The following is a 17,850-nucleotide window of genomic DNA, read 5'->3' as shown; positions in this document are numbered from 1 at the left end:
AAAAACTCTATTAAATTTGTCAAACACCAAAACACATTGATTCCTCCTTAACAATAGCTTCTAGCATGTTCCCAATGATAGATTATACTCTATCTGGTCCATAGTTTCCTGGCTCCTTTCTTGAAGAGAGGCATTTTAGGGCTTTGCAATCTGCAGGGACTTTTCCAGAATCTAGGGAATTTTAGAAGATTTCAACCAATGCATCTACTAAACCCTCAGCCATTCCTTTTAGATATCCAGGGACTAGTCAGCCTTTAGTCCCACTGATTTCCCGAGATTTTCGTTTTCACATGACAGTTTTAAATTAATTTCTAACTTTCCTCCTGCTGCTTTCCCAGCGTTCTTGGGAATTTTTGTGTTTTTTTTACTATAAAGACAGATATAAAATACTTGTTCAAGGTTTCACTGATGTCTTTGTTTCTTGTTATTCCTTAATCTCAACATTTCCGGCACCAAGTTTCACTGTCACTACTCTTTATCTTTAGAAGCTATGAGTTTGTTTCAATATTCCTTGCTAGCTTTCTCTCAGAATGTCATTTTTTTCTCTTTATCAATCCTTTAGTCATCCTCTGCTGGTTTCTAAGATTTTGACATCTTCAGGCCTAATCAGAACTGTACATCATTTCTTCCAATTGATACCATTGTTAACTTCCTTAGCTAAGATTTTTGATTTTAAGGAGGGGTTTAAAAGGGGAAGTGAGAGGCTGAGAGAGAAGGGAATTCCAGTGTTTTGGAATAAGACAAACAGAAGCTTGACTGCCAATGGTGAGGTGAAGGGAAGCAGGCCCTGAGCAAAAGTTCTAGTAGGCATGGAGGAGGTAATGAAAATGGGACAGCTGAGGCAAGAGATGGATTCGAATATAAGGATTAGAATTTTTGAATTTTATAGCAACAAATTACTTTGGTTACATGTGGCCAGGAATTATTATAGAACCTGAATCCTTAACCAGTATAGGTACACTGAGAATTCAGGCAACTATTCAGAGTGAGAATCCTGCTTGATTTTTCCTTATTTAAATCCAGGGGCATTGGAGCAAATTTTAAGTTCCTAACGCTGCTCTAACAGCACCAACTGGTGATCAAATTGGGATCCTTCTCATCACCTGAAAAGTAATTAGAAATGCATTTTCTTGGGTGAAAATCCTGAAGCATTTTGTTGATGAGTTTAAATATTGAAAGCAATTAAAAAGAGCATCTCTTACCCATCCACCACGCCTCCTGAGCCACGTCACCAATGTTTTCCGGACAAACTCCCCCAAACAATCGACTATCGTGTGCACCATGGCAGGCTGTCCCTGTTTCACACAGTCAATGGCCAAACCTCCAGCTACAGCATAGAGGGCTACAACCTTCCCCCAGGTTATACCTAGACAACAGCAGAAGAACAGGACTGTTCAACATATGGAATCAAAGATACCAGAGCACTCAAGATGCAGGATTGTAAACATACAGGATAATTCAATATATAGAACTAACATATGATTTCCTGGTGGACATCTGTACATGGTTTTCCTTCAGTGAGAATTAGAATTCTAGAATCATACAGGAGATCATTCTTCAAATTTGTGCCTGGGGCAGCTCACTGAAACAGCTTTCACCATTTTTCTTAGAGTCATTCTTCCCATATCCTTTTAAATTTCGTTCTGTGCTGAGGTATCACATAAATTAGTGAGGTTCTCATAAAAGGTCATTAGCACTAAAAACACTGACTCTGTTTCTCGACAAAGATGCAGCTAGATCTGCTGAGTTTTTCTAGCAGTTTTTGTTGTTCAGATTTCCAGCATCCACCTCATTTTGTACTGAGAGAAATCAAAGACTTTGAAACTATTCAATCTGTTGACAAACTTCTAAGAATCTTTGAAGATGCTGACAATTCCTGGCATTCCATGCAACTACTGCCTCATTCCTCGAATTTCCTGTAAATACTGAGGCACTCCCAGAAATGCCCTAAAACTCTGGTCACCATACATTAAGAAAGAATGAAAGTCCTCAACAGGATAAAGATGACGCTAACCAGAATGGTTTCACAGAGCTTAGCTGCAAGGTTAGGTTGGAAAAGCAGGGTTTGTACTCCTTGAGAAGCACAGCAGGTCAGGCAGCATCCAAGGAGCAGGAAAATCAGGAATGGCTGAAGGACTTTTGCCTGAAATGTCGATTTTCCTGTTCCTCGGATGCTGCCAAACCTGCTATGCTTCTGAAGGAAACAAACCCTGCCTTTCCAACCTAACTTTGCGGCTAAGTTCCTGACGAAGGGCTTTTGCCCAAAATATTGATTTTCCTGCTCCTCGGATGCTGCCTGACCTGCTGTGCTTTTCCAGAACCACTCTAATCTCCAGCATCTGCAGTCCTCACTTTCTCCTTGAAGCAAAGGAGACAGAGGGGTGATTTTTTTTAAAGGTACACAAGATTAAGACAGGTTTAGACAAGAAGAAAAGCTGTTCCCATTAGTTGATGGCTTAAGGACTAGGGAACACAAAATTAACATTTTGAGTAAGACATCTTGGGACATAAGGAAGATTTTTCTGATATAATTGGTAATTAACTGGAATTGACTGCCTACAAAGGTGGTGGAAGAGGAGACAATCAATATTTTTTGAAAAAGATTATAAATTGAAGGAAATAAAATGTTGAAACATAGAAAATAGGAGCAAAAGTCAGCCATTTAGCTTCGCAAACATGCTCTTTGATTCAATATGGACCTGACTTATCATCCAATTCAGTACTCCGTTCCTTCTTTCTCCCCCATACCCTTTCATTCCTTTAGCCCTAAGAACTATAACTAATTCTTTCTTGAAAACATTCAATGTTTCAGTCTCAACCACTTTCTACATCAGATAATTCCACAGGCTCACCAGCCTTTGGGTGAAGAAATTTCTCATCTCAGTTCTTGCAGGGCTATGGGAATAGCGTGGGAAAGTGGGACAGATTAGATTGTTCTACAATAAAGGTCTTGATAGGCTGAATGGACTCATGTAGCATGATTCTATGATGTAGCCATTGCAGGTGCAAGCCTGTTTTAACTTACCAGTTTGTTGCAGAGTTGATTTTAAATTGGAAGGAGCTATTTTAACATGAGCACTGAGGTTATGGTACACCGTTTGTACTGGTGAACATGCGTGTGTGTTTTCATACCTCTGTTGTTTCAAAAGCAGAAGAGTTTCACTGGGGTTAGATTGAAATCTTCGATCCAGCAAGACAGAGAGTGGGAGGGTGACACTGTTCCTCTGTGGGACAGCTCTGTTGAGTGAGAATGTTCTAACGAACTGGAGGCGTAGAAGGGAACCATGCCTGAGATTCCTGGCTAGGGCTGTGTGTAAACCTCCTCTCTACAGGTTATTAACTTGTTCCCCCGACTGGGATGGGAAGTGAGAAAGCCAATAACTTTATTCAGTCAGGAAGTCAGTTAGTTACAGTTTGTATAAAGAACAGTTATTTGGGTCATGCACCCCAACCTGGCCGCCTTTTTAAATATTTTACACATTTATTTTTCATTTCTCTGCCTATTTAGTCTCTTTACATGTTTTATTCCCTTCTTACCTGTCAAATGTACAATTTCTGATAGTTTCTTTCCTCTATCTTTTTTGCTTTCTTTTGAGCTATTATCTATACTACCCTTCCCATCTGAGCTATCCTTCCTCTTCCCCCAACTCACTCACTAGCTCAAAGTCTTTGTGACCACCCTCTTTATCCTTTCTCCTAGGGCACTGATTCTTGCCCATTGTCTGTCCCAAAGGTACAATTCCTTCCTGTCCCATGAAATGGAACCCCCTCTTTCTAACATCAATCTTCAACCTCCATCAACAGCTCAGCTCCACAGAAAATATTAGTGAACTAGATGATGACTTCCCCTTACGATCCTTCAATTCAGCCCCTTGCTCCTCAGGCTCTCCAACACAGGCCACATGCATCTGATGGCTGGATTCTCTCCTCCTCATAATATCCTTTCAATCCTTTGTTTAGTTTAGTGAGAATGTTGACAGTGTTATCATACCGAGTCGTTTGAAGCACTTTTTAAGACCAGTAGACATCTCAAAATGCTTTATGGACAAGAAAGGTTTCTTTGAAGAGATGCCACCGTTGTGAGGGAAGAAAAGTAACAGCTAATTTGTGTACAGAAGAATACCATAAACAGTAAATATCAGCAAAGAATGTCAGCAAATAATCTGCTTTTTTGTGATGCTGACCCCTAAAGGATAAACACTGGCCAGGACACCAGGGATAATTCTCCTGCTGTTCCCCCAAACAATCGCATGGGGTCATTTACATCACCACTCAAACAGAAGGGCAGTTTAACATCTCGGCCGAAAGATGGAATCTCCAGAAGGACAGTGCTTCCTCAGTGCTTCACTTACTTTAGCCCGGGATTTCATGCTCACCCTAGATGGACTTGAACCTGGAACTTTTGTGATTCTAACAAGGCTGACACTAACAAGGAGGTCAATTATATGGATGTATTTAAGGGGAAGCACACTTCATAAACACAAGGGAGTATGGCAATGTGGAGAAGGTAGAGTGGGAGGAGGCTTGTGTGTAACAGAAGCCCCATTTTAGACTAGATAGGTTAAATTGCCTGTTTCTGTGCTGCAAATATATAAAATTCTCTGAACTCAGATTCTGCAATGCAACTGCAGTGAGCTCAGCACAGGAATATGGAGCACAAAACGATTTAAGAGACATGAGACAGTGTGAGAAGGTGCAGTTAAGTAGGTAGATCATTCAAGATTTTGCTGAACAGCAGAGCATTCTTGAACGGTCAAATAAATGGCCAGCTCCTAATTCTCATGTTTTTATGTTCTTGTGGCTTGCAGTTGCTGCAATCAAACCACAGAGAGCCAAAGCTTTAACATCAGCCTCAACAAAAATGCATAAATTGCAAAATAAAGAACTGCAGCAGTGTAACTCCATGCTTGTAAACCTCAAACAGTGTCACCCAAATTCTCTCTTTGCACCAAGGAGAACACCAACTTAGTGTGTCACACTGTGTTTGGTCTGTGCCTCAACCACAAAGGTAATGTCTCCTTCCTTCTCTGCAGCAAAATCATAAACACAAAGGGTGCTTTGGTATGGATGGATGTATCCTGTAGATTTCTGCACATGATTTCACCTCCCCATGCTGCTGCTACTGTCACCCAATATGTTTAACCTAATGGTGCCCCACCTACTTATACTAATTAGGATACAAGCAACCTCTGACTTATCTGACTGGTTGATTCTTGACTATTAGTCAAACAGCCTTTCCCATACCTTCAGATGTTTTATAACTCACAAATGAAAGCACACAGTGAAGTCAAAAAATACTGACACCAATACGTTGAAAAAGTCCTACAGACAGCATTTCAGATAATAGCGATAGCCCATGTGTTCTCCCTTTTTATATCCCAACTGCTTCCTACTGTTTAAATGGTTAAAAGCATAAATTTCCACACCAACCACGGATTGATCTCCACCTCAGTTTGATCTATGCTCCCGTTACCCACTCCACATAGACCAATTCAATCCAGTTCATTACATCCAACTTCTATTTTCTTCTCTCCTTCGGGTCTCTTACAATATTTGTCCATTGTCACTTCAATATGCGCCCTACTTTCTTTCTAATGTTTGACTGAACCTTAATTTTGTCCAAAGTTTGATTCCTTCACTTTTGAGCAAGAATAGATTCAGAGCATATATCACCATCAACAATGGCAGGACCCCAGAACATCAGGGCAAAAGACAAGGCTGAAGCATTAGTATCCATCTCCAGCCAGAAATGTTGAGCAGATGATCAATCACAGCCTCCTCCCAAGGTCCTAGCATCACTGTGACCAGTCTTCAACCAATTCGATTTACTCCACATGATATTAAGAAATGCCTTATGGCACTAGCTACTTCAACGGCAATGGGCCCTGACAACATCCCTGCAGTAAGTACTGAAGACTCGTGCTTTAGATCTAATCGTGCCCCTAGCCAAGATGTTCCTCCAGTACAATTACAACACTCAGGGTAAAACACTCACTGGTTATAGTCATATTTAGTGCAAAGGTTGTGATTATTGGTGATGAATCATCTCAGTCCCAGGACATCAACACAGAAGCTCTTCAGCGCGTTTTGAGAAGATTTGTAGCTCAGGTTGAGGTTCTGGACGTTGGTTCGCTCGCTGAGCTTGAAGATTCTGTTTCAGACATTTCGTCACCATATTAGATAACATCATCAGTGAGCCTCCGGATGAAGGGCTGGTGGTATGACCCACTTTTTATTTATGTGTTTAGGTTTCCTTGGGTTGGTGTTGTCATTTCCTGTAGTGATGTCAATTCCTGCTCTTTTTCTCAGGGGGTGGTAAATGGAATCTAAGTCAATGTGCTTGTTGATAGCATTCTGGTTGGAGTGCCAGACTACTCAGACCTCTTAGCATCATGGTAGCCCACAAACCCACCAAGACACTAAAGCAGCAGCTAATGAACTTGAAAGGCCCCATACAGTCAACAAGCAAAAACTAATGTTATTTACAAAATACCTTGCAAGAACTGTAACAAACACTACATTGGACAAATAGGCAGATAACTAGCCACCAGGATACATGAACATCAACTAGCCACAAAAAGACATGACCCACTCTCACTAGTATCTTTTCACACAGATGAGGAAGGACACCACTTCGACTGGGACAACACATCTATCCTAGAACAAGCCAAACAGAGACATGCATGAGAATTCTAGAAGCATGGCATTCCAACCAGAACACTATCAACATACACATTGCCTTAGATCCCATTTACCACTCCCTAGGAAAGAGAACTGGAAATGACATCAGCACAGGAAATGACGTCATCAACCTAAGGAAACCTAAACACATAAATAAAAAAATGGGCCATACCACTAGTGCTTCATCCAGAGGCTCACTGATGATGTTGCCTAGTATGGTGACGAAACATCTGAAACCGAACCTTCCAGCTCAGTGAGCAAACCTACATCCAGAAGTTCCTCAGGCTAGTGTTCTAGACTCAATCGTCTTCAGTTGCTTCAACCATGACCTTTGATAGAATACTCTTTACTTGCCTGGATGAATACAGCTTCAAAAACATTCAAGGAGCTTAGCAGCATCCAGACCAAACAAGTCTGCTTGATTCATCCACCAATGTATACACCATTGTATCACTTTTAACACAACAATGGCAGCAGTGTGACTGCAGCAACTCGCCAGTGCTCTTTCGACAGCAGCTTCCGAACCCACAATCTCTATCAAAATCTCGTCAATATTTAAATGTTCCTATTAGAGAAGGAGCAAAGCTTAACCTTCTCTTGGGTAATACGGCAGGGCAAGTGACTGAAATGATAGTAGGGGAACATTTGGGTCTAGTGATTGTAATTTTATTAGTTTTAAAATAACTATGGAAAAGGATAAGCCTTCCATAAAAGATAAAGTTTTTAATTGGAGTAAGGCAAATTTTAATGGTATGACACAGGAAGTTTCAAAAGTTGACTGGAGTAGACTATTCACAAGTAAAGGGACATGAGATAAGTGAGAGGACTTTAAAAGTGTGATTACGAGAGTTCAGACTTTTATGTTCCTGTTAGAGTGAAAGGCAAGGCTGGTAGAATTAAGGAGCAATGGATGAATAAAGATATTGACGTTCTCGTCAAGAATGAAAAATAATCATATATTAGGTACAGACATCTGGGTTCTAATGAATCTTTTGAATAGTATAAAGAGCATTCTTAAGAGGGAGATCAGGAAGGCAAAGAGAGGATACAAAATAGCTTTGGCAGATAAGGTTAAGGGAAATCCAAAGATATTCTACCAGTACATTAAGAGCAAGAGAGCAACTAGAAAGTAGGATCAAAGTGGTCATCTTTGTGTTGAACCTCAGGAGATGGGAGAGAAAGTAAATGAATATTCTGCATTAGTTTTTACTGTGGGAGAAAGAAATGGAGGCAAGAGAAACTGGAAATAAATGCTGCTGTTTTGAAAACAGTTCACATTACAGAAGAGGAAGCGCAGGAGGTCTTAGAAAATATAAAAGTGGTTAAATCTCCGTGGCCTGATACAGTGTATCCCTGAAGGTTGTGGGAAGTTAGGGAGGAAATTGCAGGGCCCATTGGAGAAATATTCGTGTCATATATAATTATGGGTGAGGTGCCAGATGACTGGAGAGTGGCTAATGTTGTGCTTTTGTTTAAGAAGAGATATAAGGAGAAACCTGGGAACTATAAACCTGCAAGTCTAACTTAGGTAGTGGGTACATTGTTGGTAGATGATTCTGAAAAATAGGATTTATATGCATTTGGACAGGTAGAGATTAATTACGGATAGTCAGCATGGTTTTGTGTGAGGGAGGATGTGTCTCAAAAACTTGATTTGAGTTTTTTGAGGAAGTAACCAAGATGATTTAGGAGAGCAGAGCGGTAGATATCGTTACTTGGGCTTTGGTAAAGTCTTTGACAAAGTTGACTAATTAGTAAAGTTAGATTACATAGGATTCAGGGTGAGCTGGCAATGGATTACAAAATTGACTTAACAGCAGGAGAAAGTGGTGTCAGAGGATTGTTTTTCGGACTGGAGGCCTGTGACCAGCAGGGTTCTATAGGGATCAGTGCTGTGTACACTTCTGTTTGTCATTTATATAAAAGATTTAGATGAGAATGTAGAAGGCATGGTTAATAAGTTTGCAGCTTACATTAAAATTGGTGGTATAGTGAACAGTGAAGAAGGCCATCTAAGATTGCAAAGAGATCTTGATTAATTTGGTCAATGGGCTGAGGAGTGGTAGACTAGTTTAACTTGGATAAATGAGAGATAATGCATTTTAGTAAGAACAAACCAGGGCAGGACTTAGTCAGCTAAAAGTAGGGCTTTAGGTAATGTAGAATGGAGAGACCTAGAGGGTTCATATACATATTTCTTTGAAGTTTGCGTCAATGCAGGGTGTTTAAGGAGGTGGTTAGCACGCTTGCCTTCATTGCGCAGACCTTCGAGTGTAGGAGTTGGCATGTTGAGGTTGTACAAGATGTTGGTGAGGCTTCTTCTGGAGTACTGTGTCCAATTCTGGTCTCCCTGTTATGGGAAGGATATTATTAATCTAGAGAAGCTTCAGAAAAGATTTACCAGGATGTTGCTGGGAATAGAGGGCTTGAGTTATAAGGAGATGCTTGAATAAGCTGGGAGTTTTTTCACTGGACTGGAGGAGATTGAGGGGTGACCTTGTAGAGGTTTATAAAATCATGAGTGGTATAGATAAGTTGAATGGCAGGTGTCTTTTCCCTCGGGTTGGAAATTTCCAGACTAGGGGGCAGAATTTTAAGGGAAAGATTTTTAAAAGACATGAGGGGCAACTTTTTGTCATACATGGAATAGTTCGTATATTGAATGAAGTGGTGGACCTGGATACAGTCACAACAGACATTTAAAAAGCATTTAAAGAAGCACGTAAATAAGAAATGTTTGGAAGGATATGGCCACGTGCAGACTAGTGGGACTAGTTTAGTTTGAGATTGCGGTTGGCAGGGACTGATTGGACCGATGGGATCTGTTTCTGTGCTGTATAACTATGACTTATTTAGAAGGACTAGGGCAGCAAATAAATGGGAACAACAGCACCTACAAGTGACCCCCTAAATCACTCACCATCTTGATTTACAACTATATTCTCAGTCCTTCACTGCCACCAAATCAAAATCCTGGAACCCCCTCCCAAACAGCACAGGGGGTGTATCTGTAGTAGTTGAAAAAAGTAGCTCATCTTCTCAAGAACAAGTAGAGATCTATAACAAATATTGCTGGGTTGCCAGTGAAGTCACATTCCAAGAAAAATCTACAAGTTGCAATGCTTTTGCAAATCAATGACCTTTCAACGCCCTACCCATTATTGTTTGAAGAGCTAATTAAAGTGCAAACTTCAGTGAAGTGTAGGGTCAATAAAGAAACTCTACTACTGAGCAATATTTGCCATTGAAACCCATTCCACTGACTCAAATCCAGCTCAGCGACTAATGGCAAAGTATTAAACTTTATTAATTGGGTGAGCAAGTACTCCTTACCGCGAGAGAACACAAGGAAATAAAAGAACATGAATAATCCATATTTTTGTATCTAGTCAATCGAAAATAAACTCCTAAATGATACACTCAAAGCCAATTTCTGTTCAGTTTGACGAGGGCTCCAAATTCATTGGAAAAGTCATTACGTAACCAGAGAACACTGTCGAAGGAGGAGGGACAGACGGCTGCAGAATGTAAGCAGATAACGCAACTGCTTTAATGAGTATGTAGGTGTTGGAAATTATTATGTAACATAAAAGAGGAGGAAGCCAATCAACACACTGTGCATATTCTGTTGAATCATAACTGATCAGCATTTTAACCCTATCTACCCAGCCGTGATTCTATCATTCTCAAGATCTTATCAAAGATCTATCAATACCCACTTGACTCCCAGCAGCAACTAGTTTTAGATTAGATTCCCTGCAGTATAAAAACAGGCCCTTCGGCACAACAAGTCCACACCGACCCTCTGAAGAGTAATCGACTCAGACCCATCCCCCTACATTTACCAACTAATGCACCTAACATGATGGGCAATTTAGTATGGCCAATTCTCCTGGCCACACATCTTGAGATTGTGGGAGGAAATCAGAGCACCTGGAGGAAACCCACACAGTCACAGGGAGAATGTACAAACTCCGCACAGACAGTCACCAGGAGGTGGGAACTGAACCCAGGTCCCTGGCACTGTGAGGCACTGTGGAAGATGACAGAAACAGGCAAGTCTCCACAATGTTGGACTGGGAGCTCCCTCATTATGATGCAGGGAGTAATTGGCAAGTCTGGATCTGAATTATAGGGAGTACTGACAGACAATGGTACAGTAATTAAAGAAACCAGAGGTAGAAGTTAAAAACTCTTATGAATTAGATACAACTAAAATAGTGTTTAGATTAGAGTGGTGCTGGAAAAGCACAACAGGTCAGGCAGCATCCGAGAAGCAAGAAAATCAACATTTCAGGCAAAAGTTTCCTGCTCCTCGGATGCTGCCTGACCTGCTGTGCTTTTCCAGCACCACTCTAATCTAGACTCTGATTTCCAGCATCTGCAGTCCTCACTTTTGCTTACAACCAAAATAGTGCTGATGCTGGAAATTTGAAGTAAAAAACAGAAAATGCTGGAGGAACTCAGCAGGCCTGGCAGCATCTGTGGAGAGATGAATTAAATGATCAGAAAGGCAGTGATAAATAACTTGAAAAATTTGAGAAACGTATGTGCCACTTGCCAGCTGCCTTTTGTGTTTGCAGCATAGCTGACGCTGAAGTTCCTCATCTCAATTACCACAGTGGTGGGAGATGAGCCAAGCAGAGATGTTACCATTGCAGGAAAGGGAAGATAATGGAACCACATGGTTTATTTTCTAAAACACAGTTATTAGTTGAGATCTAGAAGCAGATTGCTTGTTCAGGCTGCTCTGCAGGGAAAGAACCACAGGAACGAAAGCAGGGTGCAAGTACCGAAACCTACACAAAAAACCAGAATGACATCAATAGTCATGGAGTCATAGAGATGTACAGCATGGAAGAGTGGAAGCTGTGTGGATATTAACATTAGTCATGTATGTTTTATACATGGAACAGACATTGTTCAGCAGTACAAGAGCAACAAGGACCAGCATTCCATTCCCGCCAGTCGAACATACATACAAAGTAATATTTCTGAAATTTACCTGCAGAGAAAAGCTCAGTGGCGACAGCCAGGAATGCATCAGATACGATGCTTTCAGAACTGACTGAGATATTCAACTGTTTGGCAATGTTCCTGTAAACATTTGGTCTGATGTACTCCAACTCATCACCTTGAGAGAGAGAGAAAAAAAGAAATGTTGCTAGTTGGTACTTTGTTTTCTGAGTGAGAGCAATGATAGTGACAGCTCTATCTCTTCACAATTGATACATTCTCTATCAGCTGATGAAGGTTTATGACATTATGCATGGGAGCTCCATTCAGTCCAGTCAAGGAGGAAGTGATATAATTTCTTTTCTTGTGAGCTTTATTTATTCTTTCACGAGATGTGGGTTCTGTTGGCTGGGTCAGCATTTATTATCCATCCCTAGTTGTCCTTGAGAAGGTGGGGGTGAGCTCCTTTCTACAATGGCGAGTGTTAATTTACCATTCAGGATAAAAATATAGACATGTAAAGCCTCATGTCTGGTAGCTCAGTTGGATGGCAATTGTCTCATTAACATGTATCTATGAATTTAGATCTTACCTTTGACTGTCATTTCGAGCCTGTAGAATCATGCAACCCCTACAATGCCCAACTTTTGAAGTTTTCTATCCCGGAGAGCAGTGGAAGCTGAATTTGACAGATGTGTAATCTATAGGGGACTTCAAAGGTTGCGGCAGGGAGGACGAGAAAACAGAGTTAAGGCCACAATCTGAGAATAGCAAAGAGGGATTGAGGGCTGGCTGGTCTATTTCTGCTTTGATTTCTTACATTTTTAATTGCTTTTGTATAAATTCTGAGGCCACATCAATATTAGCTACATTAGGTAAATTTGACGGGAAAAAAAATCTCTCGGAAACAACAAAACTTCTTTATTTATATTTGCAGCAGATGTGGGTATGAAAAGATCATTCAACCCATCACATTTGATGCAGAAAACATAATAGCATTAGCTACACAGGATCATGCCATAAGGTCTCATCATGACCCCAGTCGTATGTCAGGGTTCTTCATGTTGACTGTATGGCCTTTACATAAGGGGAGTAGTTTATACTGTATTAATATTCAAGCATTATCTGACTGCAGAATTATGAACATAAGCATCATGTCATGCTATCCAAGAAACAACCACGACATCTCTACAGTGGCTCATGCTGGTCATGGACAGAACTCTGATGTAAAATTTAAACTGTCTATTTATACTGGATGCTCTGTTCACTGAGAGCTTCGTGGTCTGAGAGCTTCCTTGGTAAATGGGTAGCTGAGACATAATGATCTAGTGCTTGCAAATGGACAACATACAAATCAAGATAACTTATCTTGGTAATGCTCAGAACACATCTTAAAACAAAGGTCATGGAGAGAGCAAGATTGCATAAAGTTTGAGCTGGGGATTCACTTGAGTTGTCCACTCATTTCCAACTAAATGTTCTGTGCTGGAAATAAGAAATCACTTTGAACAAATCAGGGAGTTAACTTCCCAATGCCTTCTTCTTCCATAACACCAGTCACATAAAATTAAACAGCATAGAAACAGGCCATTTCAGCTAACTGGTCTATGCAAGTGCTTATGTTCCACACCACCATCCTCCCATTTTAGTTCATCTCTCCTTGCACGCTTATCCAATTTCTGCTTGAATTAATCTGCATTATTCACCTCCATTACCCCCTTTGGTTACAAGTTTCACATTTTAACCCTTCTCTGGATTGCTTCTCCAGAGCTCCCCTCAAATTCATTTGTGACAATCCTTACTTTCAATTTTCTTCATATATGGAATGGTCTTCCCTACCCTTATCCTGTAGACCCTTTCTTCAGACTTCTTTTCAGAGTCTTAAAGACCACTATCAGGTCACCTCTCTTCCTTCCCTTTTTTAAAGGAAAGAGCCTCAGCCTGTTCAGTTCTGTTCAATTCTTCAAACAGTCCACAAATCATGAGTAACACATTTTGGCAGACGGCCATTTCCAAGTTATTTAAAGGGTGCATTGTAGCCTTTAGAATGGAAAGTTTCATTGCTGACTTTTCCTCAACCATTGCTGTGTTAAGCCTTAACAGCTTCTAACCCTCTATTCACCTAATGTCGTAGGCGTTGCAAAAGTCTGGCCTGCCAAGAGGTACAGCTGCTCCTCTCCTCTGCTTCCATCCCTCTTGTTTGAGATTTTGGGCTGTAGCCCTGAAAGGTTCAGATTTGATAACCTTTATTCTAGTAGGTCTGAAAACTCCAGTGTCTGTTATTTTAAGTCCATAACAATTGGTGCTGAGCCTCAAAACCTCTTTGCATTAAAAAGGACACTAGGACCAAAGTCCAGCCAATTAATGTTTGATTCACATTGATCTGGGGTTTTCAACAGATATCAATTTTCAAGATGATCCGATCTCATTATTGTATTCAGAAGTCTATTCAACATGCACACTGTTTGTGTGCAACAGGAACGTCCTAATGCCAAAGCATTATCCCAGACATTAGGTTTCCATGTTTAGAGCTAGTGAATTAAACACCCTGATTTAGATTTTTAAAAATTCACATTTACATTCTTTGTAAAACTGTCTGCTGTTTTTGCAGTGGACAGAAAGCATCAACTGTTAATTGTATAATTTTCTTTATTAACCTATTTTTCTAATCAACCTGTTCAGAGATGTTATTTCACATCTTTGGAGCAGGTGTGACTTGAACCCCAGCTTCTCAGGGCAGAGGCTAGGGACACTATCACTGTTCCACAAGAGAGACCTGCTAACTGCATATCAATTTGTGATGAACTATATTCAGATGGAGGGCACTGATTACAATGTTACTTGAACACATAAAATTGGACACTGGCCTGTTAGCTCCATCAATACAGCATGGGACAGTTAGAACATAGAAAAGTACAACACAGAACAGGCCCTTAGGCCCACGATGTTGTGCCTGAGACTTAATCCTAATGTAAGATATAGTAACTTAACCTACGCACCCCTCAACTCACTGCTATCCATGTGCATGTCCAGCAGTCGCTTAAGTGTCCACAATGACTCTGCTTCCACCATCTCTGCTAGCAATGCATTCCATGCATTCACAACTCTCTGCGTAAAGAACCTACCTCTGATGTCTCCTTTATGCCTTCCTCCTAATATCTTCAAATCTCAGCATTGTGGGTTCAAGCCCCATGTTTTTTGGCCTTGTAGGTAGTATCCAGACCTCTCAGCCAGAACGTCCAGACACAAGTCACAGCTGACCCGGAGATGCATTGCAACATGTCCAAATAAGTGAATTAAAATATTTTTCTTAAATACTGACAGACTTACTGACACTCTGGTGGTGCTTGAGTTAATATACATTTGCACATGCTGTAAATAAATCTAAATTGAATAAAGACTGGCTCCAGTTTGATCCTTCATACTCACCACCAGGATGATAACATTTTAGAATTGGGTGACTATTCAGCCCCTCAGATCTGCTCTGATATTCAACAAGATCATGGTTGAACTGTTTGTGTTTTGAATTCCATATACTTCTGATAACTTTGATTCTGCTAAATACAATCTATCCACTCAGTTTTAAAAATATTCAATATTGTGCTCTTCTAAGGCAGAGAGTTCTGAACTTGCACAACACTCAGAAAAAAATTCTCCTCATCTTTGTCCTGAAAGTGTGACCCCTAATTTTAAACCTCTTAATTCTGAACGCTCCTACAAGATGAAACATCCTTTCCATGTCCACTTTGTTAGGACAGTGTGGTTGACACCTAGGGAATGGAATCAAGGCTGGGCAATAAATACTGGCCAGGCCAGTGATGCTCACATGCTGTAAACAAACAAAAAGGAAAGAAACACTTTGGAACATCCTGGAGTTACTAAAGGTGCTTATATAAATTAAAATCTTTCTTCCTTTCTTTTGGGTGTATTGTAAACAGAGGGGATTGGTGATGCATTGGGTCGATTACAAGAGCCTGCAGGTCCTGGAAAATACTGCTGGATGGGGGGGGGGGGGGGGGGGGGGGAAGAAACAAGCTGTTCCTGCCATTTTGAGCTCTGGCTGAAGACCAATTTCATCCCTTTTCAGTACAGCAAATTGTTATGAGGATATTCCAACAGAAAAACAACATGTAAATTCCTGAGATTATTCCAGATTTGATACATAAGGAGTCTGTATAAACAGCTGCATCACACTTTTAATGGTGTCCCCTACAAGAACTGATATGAGCACAATGGTCCAAATGACTAGCCTATACTTTACATTTCTATAACAAATCCCTACGTGAATGAGTCATCTGGAAGGAGGAAATCCAAGAATCCAACTTCCTCATTGCAGCTTCCCACACCCCCACCCACAAAATAATTATGGGCCCATATATCCATGATTAGAAATTCAGGAGAATGAAAGATATAATCTGCATTACCCCCAACTCCCTGGGGCTGACAAACTGTCAATATAGTATATCACCTGGATCTGCAGTGATAATCCTTGCATAAAAATCAGTCAAAATATTTTTACTTAGACTATCAATTTCCCATTTCCTTTGTTCGTAAGTTCAGAGTCATAGAGCCATAGAGATGTACAGCGTAGAAACAGACCTCTCAGTCCAACTCTGCACGCCGACCAGATATCCCAACCCAATCCACTCCCACCTGCCAGCACCCGGCCCATATCCCTCCAAACCCTTCCTACTCATATACCCATCCAGATGCCTCTTAAATGTTGCAATTGTACCAGCCTCCACCACATCCTCTGGCAGCTCATTCCATACACATACCATCCTCCCTTAGGTGTCTATTTTATCTTTCCCCTCTCACCCTAAACTTATGCCCTCTACTTCTGGACTACCCCACCCCAGGGAAAAGACTTTGTCTATTTATCCTATCCCTCATGATTTTATAAGCCTCTAAGGTTACCACTCAGCCTCCAATGCTCCAGGGAAAACAGCCCTAGCCTATTCCAACCTCTCCCAATAGCACCCTCAAGAGGAAATATCCTTTCCACATCCACCTTGTCAAGACCATTCAGGATGTCAATCAAGTCATCCCTCACTCTTCTAAACTCCAGGGGAAATAAGTCCAGCCTGACCAATTTTTCCTCATAAGACACAGTCTGCTCATTCCAATTATCAATTATCAATAGTCACAACATGGCCTCACCAAAACCCTGTATAACTGAAGCATAACCTTACTTTATTGTTTAACTCTTATCATAAGGACAGCATTCCACTGGCCATCTTAATCTCTTGCAATACCTGTATACTAATTTTTCATGATTTATGCATTAATACTTAGATCCCTCCGCATATTAGAATTTTGCAGTCATTCCCCATTGAAGTCATTCTTTGTTTTTCACTCTTCCTGCCAAAATGAACAATTTCATATTTTCCCACATTATATGCTCTCATTCAACCTATCTTCACCTGTCTGCAACTTTCTTATCCTTTCTTCAGAATGTACTTTCATACCTATCTTTGTCATCTTTACATTTAGTCATCATGCTTTCAATGCCCTCATCTAGTTCATTGATATAATTTGTAAACATTGAGAGCCCAGCACAGATTCCTGCAGGACTCTACTCATCATATCCTGTCAATCTGAAAAAGACTCATTTATGCATACTCAGTTTTCTGTTTTGGAGATGCTGGTGTTGGACTGGGTTGTACAAAGTTAAAAATCACACAACACCAGGTTATAGTCCAACAGGTTTAATTGGAAGCACACTAGCTTTCAGAGCGACGCTCCTTCATCAGGTGGTTGTGGAGGGCTCGATCGTAACACAGAATTTACAGCAAAGATTTACATTGTAATGTAACTGAAATTATACATTGAAAAAATGATTGTCTGTTAAGCCTTTCATCTGTTAGAATACAGTGATAGTTTCACTTCTTTCATGTATAAATCACAAAACCCTTTTTTTAAAGTTGCATTCTCGAGTCAGCTGTTAACAATGGTGATAGCTAGACAATATGTTGATCACCAAACCTTCTATTCATGCTAGCATGCCAACATAGTTGCCCTTATTTCAGTTTATGATACTCACACTCCCTTTTCAAACTTCAAATAAAATTTAATCAGAAGAGGAGTCTTTACTCTGAGGTCATTAATTAATTCCACAGTACACAATTCCAAGTCTACTACAGCCTGTCCTCTGATCAGTTACAATATATGCTAATCCAAGAAATTACGTCAAAACCTTCTATAAACTTCTCA

General features: G+C 40.5%; 2 protein-coding genes across 3 annotated transcripts in view; one reads left to right on the top strand and one right to left on the bottom strand.

The window, feature by feature from the left end:
- boka (BCL2 family apoptosis regulator BOK a) overlaps window positions 1-17,850 on the bottom strand; it is a 31,653-nt gene that overhangs the window by 2,895 nt on the left and 10,908 nt on the right. The window contains exons 3-4 of the mRNA XM_072573145.1: window positions 11,687-11,815; window positions 1,203-1,366 (exon numbers count right to left, since the gene is read on the bottom strand). Of these exons, the coding sequence (XP_072429246.1) occupies window positions 1,203-1,366; window positions 11,687-11,815 (293 nt within the window). The remainder of the gene's footprint in view (window positions 1-1,202; window positions 1,367-11,686; window positions 11,816-17,850) is intronic.
- The window catches only part of thap4 (THAP domain containing 4), a 107,009-nt gene that overhangs the window by 78,401 nt on the left and 10,758 nt on the right, over window positions 1-17,850 (top strand). The gene's annotated exons all lie outside the window — the stretch shown is intronic.

The sequence above is a fragment of the Chiloscyllium punctatum genome, chromosome 6, assembly GCF_047496795.1.
Source record: "Chiloscyllium punctatum isolate Juve2018m chromosome 6, sChiPun1.3, whole genome shotgun sequence".
Taxonomy (NCBI): domain Eukaryota; kingdom Metazoa; phylum Chordata; class Chondrichthyes; order Orectolobiformes; family Hemiscylliidae; genus Chiloscyllium; species Chiloscyllium punctatum.
Note: the sequence above shows the minus strand (reverse complement) of the source record. Positions and strands in the feature narration are given on the sequence as shown.